General features: G+C 53.6%; 1 protein-coding gene across 1 annotated transcript; it reads left to right on the forward strand.

The window, feature by feature from the left end:
- The first annotated feature begins 286 nt into the window (after nt 1-286).
- On the forward strand, nt 287-10,515 carry LOC144677731 (cytohesin-2-like). The gene is made up of 5 exons (XM_078537756.1): nt 287-329; nt 3,118-3,194; nt 3,714-3,785; nt 5,799-5,953; nt 10,021-10,515. The coding sequence occupies exons 1-5, from the start codon at nt 287-289 to the stop codon at nt 10,106-10,108; spliced, it is 435 nt and encodes a 144-aa protein (XP_078393882.1). The 3' UTR covers nt 10,109-10,515.
- Nucleotides 10,516-18,823: the final 8,308 nt, after the last annotated feature.

Consider the following 18,823-nt stretch of genomic DNA (forward strand, 5'->3'; position numbering starts at 1 on the left):
GCCCCACCTTCCAAGAGCATCACCCTCTCCCTCGCTCTACCCCGGCGCCGGGCTCGCTGTCGCAGTCGAATAGCCCCCGCCGGACGTCGCGCACTTGAACCGGAGCAAAAGCAGGCGGCGTGAAGGAGAGCTGCGGCCACGCGGCGAGCATACCACAGCATGGGATATCGCGCGAGAGAGAGAGAGAGATGCGCCCTCTGGGTTTCTCCTTCTTCTTCCTCCCTCTTCAGTTCCCTGTCCCAAGGCAGGTCCGACCCATCGCTTGCTGACCTCAGCTGGAGTCGTGATGGAACCCTGCACTGCTGACGCCAATCTGATCCACGCTGAACGTCCAGCCAACTGGACAGTCCAGGTTCCTGTGGTAACGCGCGCTCTCCGCGTGTATGTTGTAATCTGGAGCTATGCAGAGTGATGGTAGAGGTGTTTTTTCTATCATGGGACTGACCTGGACCGTGAGAGAAACTGAGGCTCACCATTTCGACAGGACAAATAAAAGAGAAGCTTATTAACTGAATGGTGAGAGGGTGCAGAGGGATCTGGGTGTCCTAGTGCATGAACCACAAAAAGCTGGTGTGCAGGTACAGCGGGTAATGAGGAAAGCTTGTAGAATGTTATCGTTTATTGCGAGGGGTATTGAATACAAGAGTAGGGAGGTTGTGCTTCAGTTGTACAGGGCACTGGTGAGACCACATCTGGAGTGTCGTGTAGAGTATTGGTCTCCTTATTGAAGGAAGGATGTAAAGGCGTTGGAAGCAGTTCAGAGTAGGTTCTCCTCATTGAGATGAGGAGAAACTTCTTTGGCCAGAGAGTGGTGAATCTATGGAATTCATTGCCACAGACGGCTGTGGAGGCCAGGTCATTGAGTGTATTTAAGACCGAGATAGATAGGTTCTTGATGGGTAAGGGGGATCAAAGGTTAGGGGGAGAGGGCGGGAGAATGGGGTTGAGAAACTTATCAGCCATGATTGAATGGCGGAGCAGACTCGATGGGCCGAATGGCCTAATTTCTGCTCCTAGGTCTTATGGTGCTGATGTCCTTATTTAAGGAAGGATGTAAATGTGTTGGAAGCAGTTCAGAGAAGGTTTACCAGACTAACACCTGGAATGGGTGGGGTTGTCTTATGAGGAAAGGTTGGACAGGTTAGGATTGTATCCGCTGGAGTTTAGAAGAGTAACAGGTGACTCGATTGGAACATCTAAGATCCTGAGGGGGTCTTGGACAGGGTGGATGTGGAGAGGATGTTTCCTCTTGTGGAAGAATCTAGAACGAGGGGGTCACTGCTTAAAAATAAGGGGGTCACCCAGTTAAAACAGAGATGAGGAGAAATTTTGACTCTCGGAGGGTGGTGAGTGTTTGGAACTCTCTTCCTCAAAAGGCGGTGGGGGCAGAGTCTTGGGATATTTTTAAGTCCGAGCGAGAGAGATTCTTGATTCACAAGGGGGGTGAAAGGTTATCGGGGGGGTGGGGGGGAGGCGGGAATGTGGGGTGAAAGTGACGATCGGATCAGCCGCGATCTTATTGAATGGGGGAGCAGGGCTCGAGGGGCCGAGTGGCCTCCTCCTGCCCCTAACTCTTAATGTCGTGCGAATCTCTCTCTCGCTCTTACCACCTGCCGTATTGGAGGGATTTACAGGCTGACACTCAACCCGCTTGGCCGCGTCGCGAACCCGCTTTGCGCTGGCCGTCGACGGCCTGGGGCCGGACTCGAACCTGAAGCTCCCGGCTTGACCCCGTGTCCGAGTTAACCCCCACAGATGGGCCAGGACGGACGGTAAAACGAGAACATGGATGCACAGCCACTTGGGGTACGCTGACTGGAACGGCAGTGAGAGTAGATTGAATTGCGCACCCCCCCACTTTAAAAAAAAAACCCCAATATTTTAATCATTACTCAAGAGGGGAAAATTGGTTGGGAAGTGGGCTCTGATTGGTAGCGGTGTTGCCATGGAGAATGCACCAGTTGATGGTGACTGATAGTTAACTGCCAAGCACTGTTTGAAATTCAAACCAGGCAGCTTGACCCTGATTGGTCTGAGGAATGGGTCAGCGAACGGCAGGAGATGGACGTTTTGAAATCGCTTTCATCTTGGACGTTGGGAGCATCAAACGGCACCTCCCTTCCGCTGTTCACAACAGGCCGGGCGCAGACCGTACCCAACCAGCCCGTCCGTGTGCTCGCAAAACTCAAAAGCACAGCCTCCAACGTTCGATGCGACTCCGCGATTGGACAACATTCGCTCAATAATCCTCGGCGCGCTGAGAATTACGCCGACGTCCGATCTAAGATTGTCGGCCGGGCTTCCCCCCCGGTGCGGCACACTTGCGGCTACATAGATTAGTGCACGGGACCCCTTTTCTTTGCGGACAGAAAGGACGTGGGCGCACCTTGCGCCCGTTTCAGCTGGACGAAATACGTGACAGCCATTCCCCGACTCGTTCCTCAGACCAATCAGGGTCAAGTTTGAATTTCAAACAGTGCTTGGCAGTTAACTGTCCGCCGCCATAAACTGGTGCATCCTCCATGGCAACGCCGCTCCCAGTCAGAGCCCACTTGCCAACCGGCCAGCACTCTCTTCTCACACATGTATAAAGTTGTTGCTTCCCCTGACATTGGACGGACGGCAGGGAGCAGAACGGCCTCCTGTGCTGTTCCAGTCCGGCGATTCCGAAACTCGTTCGCTGCCTCCTCACTCGAGTGTGAGGGTGGGAGGCCCTCCTCCTGACCAGCTTCTCTCTCACTTTCACACGCACTAGCTCTCTCTCTCGCTCTCTCTCGCTCTCTCTCTCTCTCTGTCTCTCTCTGTCTCTCTCTCTCTCTCTCTCTCTCTCTCCCTCTCGCTCTCTCTCGCTCTCTCTCTCTCTCTCTCTCTCTCTCCCTCCCTCCCTCCCTTTAAGCTGCGGTGCAGGGTGGTGGGGTGTGTGTATGACCCTTGACTCGCTTTCTCCCTCTCCCGGCCTCCTTATCAGCTGAATCGCCTCCGTTTTTGGGAATACTCAGTCATTGTCTCTCTCTCTACATCCCACCCCACCCCACCCCCACCTCGACCTGCTCTTCCCACCAAACCCTCCACCCACCAACCCCTTCCCCGACCTTCCCTCTCAACAAAACCCGGCAGGAGGCAGAGTGAAGACATGGAAACGGCGTTGGTTCATCCTCACTGATAACTGTCTGTACTACTTCGAGTACACAACGGTAAGAAAGAAGCCGGGGACGTGGCGGGTCGAGGGAGGGGGGGTGGGTGGTGGTTGGGGGGGAAACGCAGGGAGAAGTGCGTCCCAGAGACCCTTTGATATCCTCCTGCTCCCTTAAACCAGCCCGCAACGCGCCCCTCACCACCTTATTACCCCTCCACACTCAACCCAGTCCCTGGAAAGCAAAACGAGGGACTGACGCTCCTGTCAGCCTGGATTACCGAGCCTAGAGTATATCCATCTCCCTCCGACAGTGCAGCACTCCCTCAGTACTGGCACCGGGGTGGGAGTGTCGGCCTGGATTGTGGAGCTCAAATCCTAGAGTATATACATCTCCCTCCGACAGTGCAGCACTCCCTCAGTACTGGCACCGCTCACACTGCCATCACTCAATTCAGTCCATGTCGCTGCCTCAGGGTTGAGCCTTTTTAGACTGCACCCTCCCATTTGCCAACCTCCTTGTCTCGCTCTGCTGCACTGTCCATCGCACTGACAACATCTCCCCTTCATTCGTTCACAGGACAAAGAGCCCAGGGGCATTATCCCGCTGGAAAATCTCAGCATCCGAGAGGTGGAAGATCCCAGGAAGCCAGTGAGTGTGCACCGTCGCGCAAGGGGATTGGTGGAGGGGGTGGAGGGCCTGTGCCTTCTGAAAGAGGGATAGAATTTATCTAACCCTCCCTCGACACTCTCCCTATCAAACACTCCCAGGACAGGTACAGCACGGGGTTAGATACAGAGTAAAGCTCCCTCTGTACTGTCCACAGTAAACACTCCCAGGAACAGGTACAGCATGGGTTTGGATGCAGAATAAAGCTCCCTCCACACTGCCCCCATCTATCAGTCTCAGGACAGGTGCAGCACAGGTTTAGATACAGAGTAAAGCTCCCTCTACATTGTCCCCTCAAACACTCCCAGGACAGGTACAGCACGGGGTTAGATACAGAGTAAAGCTCCCTTGACACTGTCCCCATCAAGCACTCCCAGGACAGGTACAGCACGGGGTTAGATACAGAGTAAAGCTCCCTCGACACTGTCCCCATCAAGCACTCCCAGGGCAGGTACAGCACAGGGTTAGATACAGAGTAAAGATCCCTCTACACTGTCCCCAACAAACACTCCCAGGACAGGTACAGCACGGGGTTAGATACAGAGTAAAGCTCCCTCTACACTGTCCCCAACAAACACTCCCAGGACAGGTACAGCACGGTTAGATACAGAGTAAAGCTCCCTCTACACTGTCCCCATCAAACACTCCCAGGACAGGTACAGCACGGGGTTAGATACAGAGTAAAGCTCCCTCTACACTGTCCCCATCAAACACTCCCAGGGCAGGTACAGCACGGGGTTAGATACAGAGTAAAGCTCCCTCTACACTGTCCCCATCAAACACTCCCAGGGCAGGTACAGCACAGGGTTAGATACAGGTGAAGTTCTCTACAGTGTCCTAGTTGGGTTTTAGGTGGGTGTCGGGTAATGAGCAGCCAGGATTGCCGATCACGGTCTCGTGTCTACCACCGGAACTGTGCAGCACGGTTCGGGCAATGTTTGGATCCTGCAACATGATTCCTGCCGCGGTCGAATAGCCCAGTTCACCGGCATTTGGGAAGAAGTGATCTCGGGGAGCCGGAGAGGCTGTCTCATCCTAACTCACTGTCTCTTTCTCTCTCTCTCCGTCTGTCTCTCCCTCCTCTTTCTCTGCCTCTCTCCCTCTTCTCCTCTCCCACCCCTTTCTCTGTCTCCCTCTCTCTCCCCACGTGTCTTCCACCCCCCGATGTCTCTCCCCATCTGTCCACCCCTCTCTCCCCACTCACTCTCTTTCCCCCCTCTCTCCCCATCTCTCTCCCCCCCTCTTTCTCTACCCCTCTTTCTCACCCTCTTTCTCTCCCCCTTCTTTCTCTCCCCTCCCACTCTCTCCCCCCTCTCTCCCCCCCTCTCTCTCCCCCTCTCTCCCCCCTCTCCCCTCCCACTCTCTCTCCCCCCACCTCCTCCCCCTCTCTCCCCCCACCTCTCTCTCCTTCTCTCTCCCCCTCTCTCTCCCCCCCCACTCTCTCTCCCCCACCTCTCTCCCCCTTCTCTCTCCCCCCTCTCTGTCCTCCCCATCTCTCTGCCTCCCCTCCCTCTGTCTCTCCCTCTGTCTCTCTCTCCTCTCTCTCTCTCTCCGTCTCTCTCACTGTCTCCCTCTCTCTCTCCCTCTCCCTCTCCCTCTCCCTCTCCTCTCTCTCTCTCTCCTCCCTCTCTCCCTCCCTCTCTCTCTCTCTCTCTCTCTCCCTCTCTCTCTCTCTCCCTCTCCCTCTCCCTCTCCCTCTCCCTCTCCCTCTCTCCCTCTCTCTCTCTCTCTCTCTCTCTCCCTCTCCCTCTCCCTCTCCCTCTCCCTCTCCCTCTCTCTCTCTCTCTCTCTCTCCCTCTCCCTCCCTCTCCCTCTCCCTCTCCCTCTCCCTCCCTCTCTCTCTCTCTCTCTCTCTCCCTCTCCCTCTCTCTCTCTCTCTCTCTCTCTCCCTCTCTCTCTCTCTCCCTCTCCCTCTCTCTCTCTCTCTCTCTCTCTCCCTCTCTCTCTCTCTCTCTCCCTCTCTCTCTCTCTCTCTCTCTCCACACTCTCCCACAGAACTGCTTTGAGCTGTATATCCCCAATAACCGGGGACAGCTGATCAAGGCGTGTAAGACAGAGGCAGACGGCCGAGTGGTGGAAGGGAACCACATGGTCTATCGGATATCGGCTCCCACCCCCGAGGAGAAGGACGAATGGATCAAGTGCATCAAGTGAGTGGGGTCCGGGTGTCCGGGGGGAACAAGCCGGGAGGGTCTGCACTTGCCAAGCTTCCCGTAAACTACAGCTCATCGCAAACCTCAACCTCAACCTCAACGCGTCCTGTACCCCAACTCACACTGAGCCCCATTCACAACCCTCCCCTGCCCGTGCTCACTGACCCACACCGGCTCCCAGTCTCTAACATCGCCACTTTCCAATTCTGCTCCTCAAATCCCTCCATGGCCCCTCACCCCCTCCCTCCCTATCTCTGTAACCTCCTCCAGTCATCCTCCTGTTCAAATCCCTCCCTCACCCCCTCCCTATCTCTGTAACCTCCTCCAGCCCCTACATTTCTCATCCTCCTGTTCAAATCCCTCCCTCACCCCCCTCCCTCCCTATCTCTGTAACCTCTTCCAGCCCCTACAATTCTCATCCTTCTGTTCAAATCCCTCCCTCACACCCCTCCCTCCCTATCTCTGTAACCTCCTCCAGCCCCTACAATTCTCATCCTCCTGTTCAAATCCCTCCCTCACCCCCTCCCTCCCTATCTCTGTAACCTCCTCCAGCCCCTACAATTCTCACCCTCCTGTTCAAATCCCTCCCTCACCCCCTCCCTCCCTATCTCTGTAACCTCCTCCAGCCCCTACAATTCTCATCCTCCTGTTCAAATCCCTCCATGGCCCTATCTACAAGGCACAAGTCAGGAGTGTGATGGAATACTCTCCACTTGCCTGGATGAGTGCAGCTCCCACAACACTCAAGAAGCTCGACACCGTCCAGGACAAAGCAGCCCCGCTTGATCGGCACCCCAACCAAAAACATTCACTCCCTCCACCACCGACGCCCAGTAGCAGCAGTGTGTGTACCATCTACAAGATGCACTGCAGCAACTCACCAAGGCTCCTTAGACAGCACCTTCCAAACCCACGACCGCTACCATCTAGAAGGACAAGGGCCCCAGATACATGGGAACACCACCACCTGGAAGTTCCCCTCCAAGCCACTCACCATCCTGACTTGGAAATATATCGGCCGTTCCTTCACTGTCGCTGGGTCAAAATCCTGGAACTCCCTCCCTAGCAGCACTGTGGGTGTACCTACACCACACGGACTGGTTCAAGAAGGCAGCTCACACACCACCTTCTCAAGGGGGCAATTAGGGACGGGCAATAAATGCTGGGCCCGGCCAGCGACGCCCACATCCCGTGAGAGAATATAAGCAGAAATCCGATTCCCTTTCGATATTTCCCCCCTTGACCCTGAGGGAAGGGGGTTAAAACGTTTGAAGGAGATGCTTTTTTTTTTAAGGGCAGGGGTCTTGCCCCTTGAGAGATTCCTTCGATGGAAGGGTGCGGGGATAAAGGTCTGAATCAGAATGGTTCATTCAGCCCGAAAGCTCTGTCCCTGCGATACCTCCCCCTCCCCCCCCGAGACCCCCACCACCACCACCCCCCAGTTGTTATCTCACCCCCATCAACCTATTGCTTTGCTCCTGGTGGCCCCAGCTCGCTTCCTGTTCAATGCAAACCGGGGTCGAAGGATTGCGAACGGTGAGGAGGAGGGTGCTGAACTTCTGAAGGACAGAGACACATTGGTGGGAGGGACGGGCAAGTAGCAGATGTGAAGCAATTCAGTTTGGTAAGACGATTGCAGAGAGAGACGGTATAAAATACAGGGCACGACTGTAGAGGGGCTTCAGGAGCAGAGGGACCTGGGGGTACATGTGCAGATATCATTGAGAAGGTGGAAGGACAGGTTGAGGAGCTGGTTAGTGAGGTATTGGGTACCCTGGGCTTTATTAATAGGGGCTTAGAGTACAAGAGCAGGGAGGGTATGTTGAACTTGTACAAGGATGTGATTGTATAGAACCTCGGTGAGGCCACAGCTGGAGTACTGGGTGCAGTTCTGGTCCCCACATTATAGGAAGGATGTGATTGCACTGGAGGGGGTGCAGAGGAGATTCACCAGGATGTTGCCTGGGATGAAACATTTAAGTGATGAAGAGAGGTCGGATAGACTTGGAGCAGAGAAGACTGAGGGGCGACCTGATCGAGGTGTACAAGATTATGAGGGGCATGGACAGGGTGGATAGGGAGCAGCAGTTCCCCTTAGTTGAAGGGTCAGTCACGAGGGGGACACAAGTTCAAGGTGAGGGGCAGGAGGTTTAGGGGGGATGTGAGGAAAAACCTTTTTACCCAGAGGGTGGTGAGGGTCTGGAATGCGCTGCCTGGGAGGGTGGTGGAGGCGGGTTAGCCTCACATCCTTTAAAAAGTACCTGGATGAGCACTTGGCATCGTCATCAACATTCAAGGCGATGGGGCCAAGTGCTGGTCAATGGGATGAGGTAGGTAGGTCAGGTGTTTCTCACGGGTCGGTGCAGACTCGATGGGCCGAAGGGCCTCTTCTGCACTGTGTGTGTGAATTTCTGTGAAGGCACTGGTTGGGCCTCAGCTGGAGTATTGTGACCCGTTCTGGGCTCCGCACTTGAGGAAGGATGTGAAGGCGTTGGAGAGAGAGCGGAAAAGATTGAAGGAGTAAATGGTTCCAGGGATGAGGAACTTCAGTTCCGTGGGGAGATTGGAGGAGTTGGGACTCTCTCCCTTGGAGAAGAGAAGGTTGAGAGGAGAATTGACAGAGACGCTCAAAACCACGAGGGGCTCTGGACAGGGTAGGGAGGGAGAAACTTTTCCCAATGGGCGGAAGGATCAAGAACGAGAGGGATTGAAGGGGATCGGTGGAAGAAGCCACAGCGACATGGGGAGGAACATCCTCACGCAGCGAGGGGGTTAGGATCTGGAAGGCGCTGCCTGAGAGCGTGGGGGAGGCTGGGTCCATCGAGGCGTTCGAGAGAGGGGGTGGTCGGGCTGCGATCTGAAAATGAGCAATGTGCGGGGTTACGGGGAGAGAAGGCAGGGGAGTGGGAGTAGGTGAGTTGCTCACTGGGAGTCCCAGTCCAGACAGGATGGGCCCAATGGCCTCCTCCTGTGCTCCAACAGTTCTGTTTCCCGACAGAGTAAAGCTGTTTCCCATCAGCTTGTGCCACAAGGTAATTATAGTTTAAGGATTTTGGATGAGAGGTGTAGTCGACGGGTGCTGGGGGGAGGCGAGTGTGAGGAAGTTGGTTCCTAACCAGTGAGTGGCAATGACCAGGAACTCGGTGCCCTCGAGGGGGCTGGAAGCAGAGACGATGAACGATTTTGGAACGAGGGTTGGATGGGCACCCGGAGGATGGGAAGCTGCAGGGGAGAGAGCCGGGGAGTGGGAGAGACTGGATTCCACGCCCCCCCACAGATAGACAGCAACTACACGATGGGCCAAATGCTTAGAAACAATTTAAAGCTTGTGTCCTAACACTTGTGATGTCTACGATACAGAATAAAGCTCCCTCTACATTGTCCCCATCAAACACTCCCAGGACAGGTACAGCACGGGGTTAGATACAGAGTAAAGCTCCCTCTACACCGTCCCCATCAAACACTCCCAGGACAGGTACAGCACGGGGTTAGATACAGAGTAAAGCTCCCTCTACACTGTCCCCATCAAACACTCCCAGGACAGGTACAGCACGGGGTTAGATACAGAGTAAAGCTCCCTCTACACTGTCCCCATCAAACACTCCCAGGACAGGTACAGCACGGGATTAGATACAGAGTAAAGCTCCCTCTACACTGTCCCCATCAAACACTCCCAGGACAGGTACAGCACGGGGTTAGATACAGAGTAAAGCTCCCTCTACACTGTCCCCATCAAACACTCCCAGGACAGCTACAGCACGGGGTTAGATACAGAGTAAAGCTCCCTCTACACTGTCCCCAATCAAACACTCCCAGGACAGGTACAGCACGGGGTTAGATACAGAGTAAAGCTCCCTCTATTTCTTTCGTTAGTAAACGAGGAAGGTTTTTAACTGCGGTAATGTTTGGGATTGGGCTCGGGTGGGATGGACATCTTGTTCCTGACATTTATTGATGTTTGAAGTGGCCGATGGCCTGGCTGCTCTGTTCCGTCTAATTGCCTCCTCTCCACCCTTTCCTCTTCCCCACCCACCCCCTAAACCCACCCCAAACCTCCCCAACAGGGCAGCCGTCAGCATCGACCCGTTCTACGAGATGCTGGCCGCCCGCAAGAAACGCATCTCCGTCAAGAAGAAAGCCGAGCAGCCCTGAGGGAGGGACATGAGCGGGAGAGCCGGAGGAGGAGGAGGAGGAGGAGGAGGGCAGCGAGGAGGAGGAACGATGACCCCGGAGAATTGGGACAGAGTGACCGGCGACCTGCAGGACTTCAGTTTACCCCCAACCACCCAATTCCCCCCCCCATCTCCTGGGCTCCATCCCCCTCTTCCCTCGCTCCCCCCTCCCTCTTGCAGGATACAGCGGGCGATGGGGGGGGATACAGTGTGAGCTGGGGGCGCAAACACACGCCCCCCAGCGGGGCAATTATTCCCCCCCCCTCCCCCCTTGATGGGTGTCCGAGATGCTGAATTGAGCCACTGCAGATCTTCCAGTTTTGTGGACTTCTTAATTATTACTGCGATTGTTAATATTATTGGTAAATATTATTATTATTATTATTATTATTGTTTCGCCATGAGTTGGAGTCTCGCTGATTAGTCCTCGCCGTCCGAATTCGGCTAATCTCCCCCGACACGAGGAGCCCTCCCTCTCTCTCTCTCTCCCTCTCTCTCTCACCCCAACGCCAGGCGCCGCTGTCCCTCAGGCACCTTGTCCGACATGTTGCTGATTGACGGGGAGACTCGCGCTCGCCAGGAGAGATGGAGGGGGCGACGCTGACGGAGGAGAAAGGGCGTTGAGCGCTCTCCCCGCGGGGACCGGAGAGGAGCCACCAACACTCGGGAGAGGACGAGATGTTTGCAGGGACTGGGAGTGTTGTTTGGGAGGGAAGGGTGGGTGGCTGGGTGGTTGGGTGGGGGCGCCTCTCGAATGCAGAAGGTTTGGTGCAGGATCCTGGGGGAGGGGGGTGTTGTCGACGGTGAGGCTCTGACCCTCCACGAGGCCGCAGGTCCGGGGCGAAGGCGGGTGTCGATACTGCGTCTGGCATGGAGGTGGGCGATGTTGGCTGCGTCGTGTGTCGGTGTCCGTCTGTGGCACAGGGTGAGGGAGCTGGATTAACATCAGTAGAGATACAGTCAGTAACACAGGGTGCTGGGGGGAGAGGGGTTACTGAGTGACAGTGTGAGGGAGCTGGATTAACATCAGTAGAGATACAGTCAGTAACACAGGGCGCTGGGGGGAGAGGGGTTACTGAGTGACAGTGTGAGGGAGCTGGGGGGAGAGGGGTTACTGAGTGACAGGGTGAGAGAGCTGGATTAACATCAGTAGAGATACAGTCAGTATCTCCCAAGTGTTTGGATTTGGCTGAAGATTGAGGTGTGTGCAGCCCCCTGTCTCTGCACTGAGCTGAGACACTGGCGATAACTGCAGGGAGCGGGGAATGAAGCTGATTCCCTCATTGAGGTTAACAGAACAACACGAGAGGGGTCTCTGAGAGTCCTGACCGCTTGTGTTACCGATGGAGAGAGACTGACGCCCTTCGTCGATTCACCTTCAACCTCCCGTCATTCGGACCTTCCAGACCCTTGGGTTTCTCTCCCTCCATCCCCAATTCTCTCTCTCACTCTATCTTCCACCCATCTCTGTCTCTGCCTCTCCCTTTCTCCTTTACTCATTCCTGGGATGTCGCCTGTTTGTAATTGTCCTTGAGCTGAGTGTCTTGCAGTTAACAGTGAACTTCATTGCTGTGGCTCTGGAGTTACCGGTAGGTCAGACCAGGTAAGGTTTCCAGAGTGAGGCATATTTCTTCCCCTAAAGGGGGCATTAGTGAACCTCTTGGCCCTGGATTAGCACCAGCCCAGTAACATTACCACTAGGCCATCTCTCTGTCCCTCCATCTCAAATCCCCCTGTCCCTTCAGCTCCGATCCTTCTATCTCTATCCCTCCATCTCCAATCCCTCAGTGTTTCTCTCTCTCTCCACCTCCAATTCTATCAGTCCATCTCTCTCTCCCTCTCTCTCTGTCTCTGGCTCTCCATCTCCAATCCCTCAGTGTTTCTCTCTCTCCAACTCCATTTCTATCAATCCATCTGTCTCTCTCTCCCTCTATCCGTCTATCACTGGCTCTCTAACTGTGATCCCTCTGTCTCTATCCCTCCATCTCCAATCCCTCAGTTTTTTTCTCTCTCTCCACCTCCAATTCTATCAGTCCATCTGTCTCTCTCGCCCTCTCCCCCTCTATCCATCTGTCTCTTTCTCTCCAACTGTGATCCCTCTCTCTGTCTCTATCCCTCCATCTCCAATCCCTCAGTGTTTCTCTCTCTCTCCAACTCCAATTCTATCTGTCCATCCGTCTCTCTCTCCCTCTCCCTCTCTATCCATCTGTCTCTGGCTCTCCAACTGTGATCCATCTTGTCTCTATCCCTCCATCTCCAATCCCTCAGTGTTTCTCTCTCTCCACCTCCAATTACATCAGTCCATCTGTCTCTCTCTCCCTCTATCCGTCTGTCTCTGGCTCTCCAACTGTGATCCTTCTCACTGTCTCTATCCCTCCATCTCCAATCCCTCAGAGTTTCTCTCTCCCTCCACCTCCAATTCTATCAGTCCATTTGTCTCTCTCTCCCTCTCCCTCTATCCGTCTGTCTCTGGCTCTCCAACTGTGATCCCTCTGTCTCTATCCCTCCATCTCCAATCCCTTAGTGACCCTGAGTTGGATCGGGGAGTTGGGAGGGACCCAGATATCAGCATTTCAGGACACCCCAAAGCCAGTGAAGTGCTTTTCATGTTGAAGTGTGGCTGATTTGCGCACAGCAAGATCCCTCAAAGAGAAATGTGATAATTACCCAATAGACTTTTTCAAATTTGATGTTGGTTGTCAGAGAAATGTTGGATCTAGTACACCCAGGGCAAAAGCCCACCCCCTGCACTTCATTGTCTTCTGTGAGATCTTTTGCATCCACTGGAGAGAGCAGACAGCGGTTTAACATCTCATCGCCAAAGATAACTTCTCCGACAGTGCAGCACTCCCTCAGTACTGGCACCGGGAGTGGGGGTTGGAGGGTGGGGAGTGTCGGCCTGGATTATGGAGCTCACTCCACGACTATGTAAACACAGGAAATGCTGGGAAAACTCGGCCGTTCTGGCCGCGTCTGTGGAGAGAGAAACAGAGTTTAACGTTTCTAGTCCGTGTGACTTCTTCAGAGCTAAAGAGAGGGAGAAACGTGCTGGATTATATCCTGTTTCAGAAGGGATGGAGAGAGAGAGAAGGTCAGGGAGCTCAGGAGAGACTGACCAAGATGCCCTGGACACAGTATAAAGGGAGTGTTCATGGTAATGTTAAAGACTGGAGAAGGTGCTGATAGTGGCGTAAAGGTAAGATAGCAGAATGTGGGAATAGCAGAACGAGAGTCAGCGTTCTGGGAAAGCTCAACACAGAAACACCAAACACATCTTCCCCTCACCCCCACCCCCCTCCACACCCCCAACCTGCCCCATCAGCATTTCGTAGGGAGCGTTCCCTCCGGGACCCCCTGGTCCACTCCCCCATCACCCTCAACACCTCATCCCCTTCCCCACGCAATGGCGGAAGGTGCAACACCTGCCCCTTGACCTCCTCCCTCCTCACCGTCCAAGGGCCCAAACACTCCTTTCAAGTGAAGCAGCATTTCACTTGCACTTCCCTCAACTGAGTCTCCTGCATTCGTTGCTCCCAATGCGGTTTCCTCGACATCGGAGAGACCCAACGCAGACTGGGAGACCCGCTTTGCAGAACACCTGCGGTCTGTCCGCAAGCATCACCCAGACCTCCCTGTCGCTTGCCATTTTAACACTCCACCCTGCTCCCATGCCCATATGTCCGTCCTTGGCTTGCTGCATTGTTCCAGTGAAGCCCAACGCAAACTGGAGGAACAGCACCTCATCTTCTGACTAGGCACTTTACAGCCCTCTGGGCTGAATATTGAGTTCAATAACTTTAGATCGTGAACTCTCTCCTCCATCCCCACCTCCTTTTTTAATCCCATTTATTTTATTAATTCATTATTAATTTTTTAAATTATTTTATCCTCCTATCTTAGCCTTCTCCCCCCTGCCTGACCCCCTTCACCCCCACCCCCGCAGGGCCATCAGTCACTTGATTCTATATTGTTCTTTCCCAGAGCTCTGACTCTCGTTCTGCTATTCACACATTCTCCTCTCTTACCTTTCTGCCCCTATCAGCGCCTTCTCCAGTCTCTAACCCGGCCATTAACACTCCCTAGGTCTTGTGTCCGTGACATCTTTATCCATCTGTCCTTAGCTCCCGCCTGTCCCTGACCATCTCTCTATCTCCACCACCCCCTCTTAAACAGTATCAAATCCATCATATTCCTACTTCTCTTTAGCTCAGAAGAAGAGTCATTCGCACTCGAAACATTAACTTTGTCTCTCTCTCTCCACAGATGGTGCCAGATCTTCTGAGTTTTTCCACCATTTTCTGCTTTTAGTTCAGATTTCCAGCATCATCATTATTTTGCTTTTATCCTACAGTAAATGCATCTCCCTCCGACAGTGCAGCACTCCCTCAGTACTGGCACCGGGGGGAGTGTTGGCCTGGATTATGGAGCTCAAATCCTAGAGTATATACATCTCCCTCCGACAGTGCAGCACTCCCTCAGTACTGGCACCGGGGGGAGTGTCGGCCTGGTTTATGGAGTTCAGGAGTGGGGGCTGGAACCCGGTAGCCTCCTGATGCCGAGGTGGGGAGGGTAACTGACTGAGCCGCCAGAGGGACAGGGCAGATCAGTCAGCATCTCCCGCTGTGAGTGGGGACGCCGGTGCCTGCACCAGGGGTGTTGGCAGAGCGGGGTTTCACCAGGCGCCTGTCAGAATGAGCGGAGGGGTCTCAGGGCGTGGCGGCCCTGAGCTGTGGCTGAAGGGTGCCAGGTGGATGTGACAACCTGCGGGCGCCCTCCCCTTCTGAGCAGCGGGGCAAGGACAGGGTGAGACCCACAGGCCTGTCCGATTAACCGAGATGCGTTTGAATAAGAGACAACATTTGGAGTGCGGAGTCGCTGTTTATTCTGTCCCTTTGTGTCCTGTCGCTCGGGCGAGAGTAACGAGGAACGGTGAAAGGTTTTGCAGACGCCCGCGTTGTGTAAGCGCTTTCCCTCCTTTCGTGGGCATCACTGGCAAGTCCAACAATTGTCACCCGACCCTAATTGCCCTTGAACCGAGTGACCCACTCGGCCCCTTCACGGGGCAGTTAAGGGTCGACCACATCGCTGTGGGACCGTGGAGTCACATGTCGGTCGGACCAGGTCAGGTTGGCAGATTTCCTCCCCTAAAGGGATATTCGTGAACCAGATGGGGTTTTTTTTAAACAACCATCGGTGATAGTTCCGTAGTCACCATGACTGAAACTGGCTTTCAGACCAGATTTTATTTGATTGAAGTTCCAACAGCTAACGTGATGGGATTTGACCCCGCGTCTCCGGAGAATTAGCCTGGGCCCCTGGATAACTCGTCGGGTGACGTTGCCACCATCTCTCTTGAGGGGAATCGATGGCGAGCGCTTGGAGCTGAGGGATACTCGCACTGAGGGATTTGGTGAAGTAGAATGTGCCATCGGAAGCTGGTCTGTCCTCTGTCCCAGGCCCCACCTCGTGATTTCGAACACCTCTTATCGAATCTCCATTGAACCTTCTCCTACGAGTTCTCGTTCAGGCAGAGGTGGTGACCGGATTGGGTTTCTTGGATACCTGACCCCTCTTTCTGTCTCTCTCGCGCTCCCTTCCTGCTCAATGAGGAGGGCAACGCAAGGAAACAGGAGCATTCGTAGACCACCAAGCCTGCTCTGTCATTCAATTGTGGCTGACCTCGGGAATCGACCCCATTTCCCCCCCGCCCGCTCCCCCATGTCCCTCAATTTCCTGAGAGACCAAAAATCCATCTATCCCAATCAGAAGAGTCTTCAATAATGGAGCATCCACAGGGGTAGAGAATCCCCAAGATTCCCAACCCTTTGAGTGAAGAAATTCCTCCTCATCTCAGCCCTTAATGATCGGCCCCCTTATCCCGAGATGGTGTCCCCCACGTTTTAGATTCCCCCTGACCAGCGGAAGCCATCTCTCCACCCTCCAGTCTGTCAACAAACTCCTTCAGAGTCCTAAAATACCTGGAAAAACTCAACAGGTCTGGAGAGGGACACAGTTGACGTTTTGAGTCCATCTGACTCTTCATCAGAACTAAGACATAAAGAAATGAGATGAAATATAAGCTCGTTGAAGGGGGTGGGACAGGAGAGCTCGATAGGGGGGCCAGTGATAGGTGGAGGCCAAGAAGAGACTGCCAAAGATGCCATAGACAGAAGGACAAAAGGGGTGTTGACGGTGGTGATATTATCTCAAGGATGTGCTAATGGGGACATTAAGGGAAGCAAGCTAGTGGCAGATGGCCCTAGTGGGGCGGAGTTGGGGGGAAGGGATAGAAATTGGCTAAAAGGTGGAGATGAAACAATAGATCAAAATAAATTTTAAAATAGGAGGGAAAAGAAAAAAATATAGTGTAAAAGAAAATGATAAATGATTAGTTTTGATGAAGGGTCACACCGACTCGAAATGTCAACTGTGTCCCTCTCCGCAGATGCTGTCAGACCTGCTGAGTTTCTCCAGGTGTTTTTGTTTTTGTTCTAGATTTCCAGCATCCGCAGTATTTTGCTTCTGTCCTTCCGAATCCTGTAGGTTTCAATGAGATTGCCTGTCAGAGATTTCGGGTAAGGAGGTAGAAGGCTAAGAGGGGGAATTGAGGAGAAATCTTTTCACCCAGAGGGTGTCGGGAGTCTGGAACTCACTGCCTGAAAGGGTGGTTGGGTGGGAAACCCTCGTAGCATTGAAGAAGTATTTGGATATTCACTTGCGTTGCCATAGCCTCCAGGGCTATGGAGTAAGCGCTGGAAAATGGGATTAGTGTGGTCAGATCGTTGTTGACCAGTGCGCACACGATGGGCTGAATGGCCTCCTTCTGTGCTGTAAACGTCTAGGAGTGATTCTTCTAAAAACTCCTGAGGATAGAAGCCCAATTTATGCAGCCTCTCATCGCAGGACAACCCCCTCACCCCAGGGTACCAATCCAGTGAAACTTCACTGCACCTCCTCCAGTGTAATCATATTCCTTAAATATGGAGACCAAGACTGCATACCCGTATTCCAACGCCCTAGACAACTGGAGCAAGTCTTCTTTATTCCTGTCGTCCAATCCTCTTGCAATGAAGACCAATAAGCCAACGGCCTTCCTAACTGCTGGCTACACCTGCATGCTATCTTTCTCTGCATTCAGAAAGACAGGGTACGGACACACCCGAGTCCCTTTGAACACCCAACCCTTGCAAGTTTCAGGCCTCATCCAGGAAATGTTCTGCTCGGGTACAGGGCTGTGTTCTGGAAGAGACCCAGTTGGGGAATTTTCAGAAGGTCTTCAGTCCGGTGCCCCGCAACGGACTCGCGAATAAGGTCGGAGAACGTGGAGTCGGGGAGAAGGGGGGGCTGTGCAGGATGGATAGCTAGCTGGCTCCTGGACAGGTTGCGGAGAGTGGGAGGGGGAGGGTCTTTATTGGGAGGGGCAGGGGGCACTAAGCTGTGTTCCTCGAGGATCGGCGCTGGGACTGCTCCTGCTCACAATTTATATCCATCGTTTCTAAAGTTGCAGCTGAAACCAAAGTTTGGGGGGGTGGTGGGTGGGTGGGTGAGTGGAGTTGGCAATACTGAGGAGGGACTGAGACAATTTACAGGATGATGTTAATCCACTTACCCAATGGGCAAATCATTGGCAAATTAACCTCCTTGCGAACGTACGATTGAGGAACAGGAGCTGGGTCCCTCGAGCTCTGCTCCCCCCATTCAATAAGATCATGGCCGATCCGATTGGCACCTTAACCCCACATTCCCGCCTCCCCCCCCCGCCGATAACCTTTCACCCCCCTTGTGAATCAAGAATCTCTCTCGCTCGGTCTTAAAAATATCCCAAGACTCTGCCCCCACCGCCTTTTGAGGAAGAGGGTTCCAAACACTCACCACCCTCCGGGAGAAAAGATTTCTCTTCTCTTTGTCTTCACTGGGCGACCCCCTTATTCTTAAGCAGTGACCCCCTCGTTCTAGATTCTCCCACAAGAGGAAACATCCTCTCCACATCCACCCTGTCCAAGACCCCCTCAGGATCTTAGATGTTCCAATCAATTCTCCTCTCACTCTTCTAAACTCCAGTGGATACAATCCTAACCTGTCCAACCTTTCCTCATAAGACAACCCCAACCATTCCAGGTGTTAGTCTGGTAAAAGCTTCTTCAATGAACCAAAAGATGGTCACAGACCAAAGGCCAAAGAGGTGTTGAAGGTGATGATACTATTAAACGTCAACTGTGCTCTTCTCCACCGATGCTGCCAGACCTGCTGAGTTATTCCAGGTATTTCTATATTTGTTTTTGTGTATTAGTCTGGTAAACCTTCCCCGAACTGCTTTCCAACGCATTTCCATCCTTCCTTAAATCAGGAGACCAATACTGGACGCAATGCTCCAGATGTGGTCTCACCAATGAACCTGCACAACTGGAGCACAACCTCCCCCCTTTGGTAAAAGCACAATACCGCGGACGCCAGAAACCTGGATCAGAAACGGAAGATGCTGGAAAGACTCAGGAGGTCTGACAGCATCTGTGTTTGGGAGGGGGGGCGGGGGGGAAAGAGAGAAAAAGCAGAGTTGAACATTTCGAGTCTATCTGGCTTCTTCGGAGCTCTGAAGAAGAGCGGGAAGGGCTCTTTAACCGTTAACTTCTCTCTTCCCACTTTTGTACTCAATCCCCCCCCCACCCCACCTCCCTCAAGCCGTTCGACTCAGACC

This window comes from Cetorhinus maximus, unplaced genomic scaffold (assembly GCF_964194155.1).
Source record: "Cetorhinus maximus unplaced genomic scaffold, sCetMax3.hap1.1 HAP1_SCAFFOLD_2943, whole genome shotgun sequence".
Lineage (NCBI taxonomy): Eukaryota > Metazoa > Chordata > Chondrichthyes > Lamniformes > Cetorhinidae > Cetorhinus > Cetorhinus maximus.

Coding starts and splice junctions, on each gene's coding strand:
- LOC144677731 (XM_078537756.1), top strand. CDS start 287: ATGGAACCCTGCACTGCTGACGCCAATCTGATCCACGCTGAAC. Junction 330..3,117: donor CAATCTGATCCACGCTGAAC/GTCCAGCCAACT, acceptor AAAACCCGGCAG/GAGGCAGAGTGAAGACATGG. Junction 3,786..5,798: donor TGGAAGATCCCAGGAAGCCA/GTGAGTGTGCAC, acceptor ACTCTCCCACAG/AACTGCTTTGAGCTGTATAT.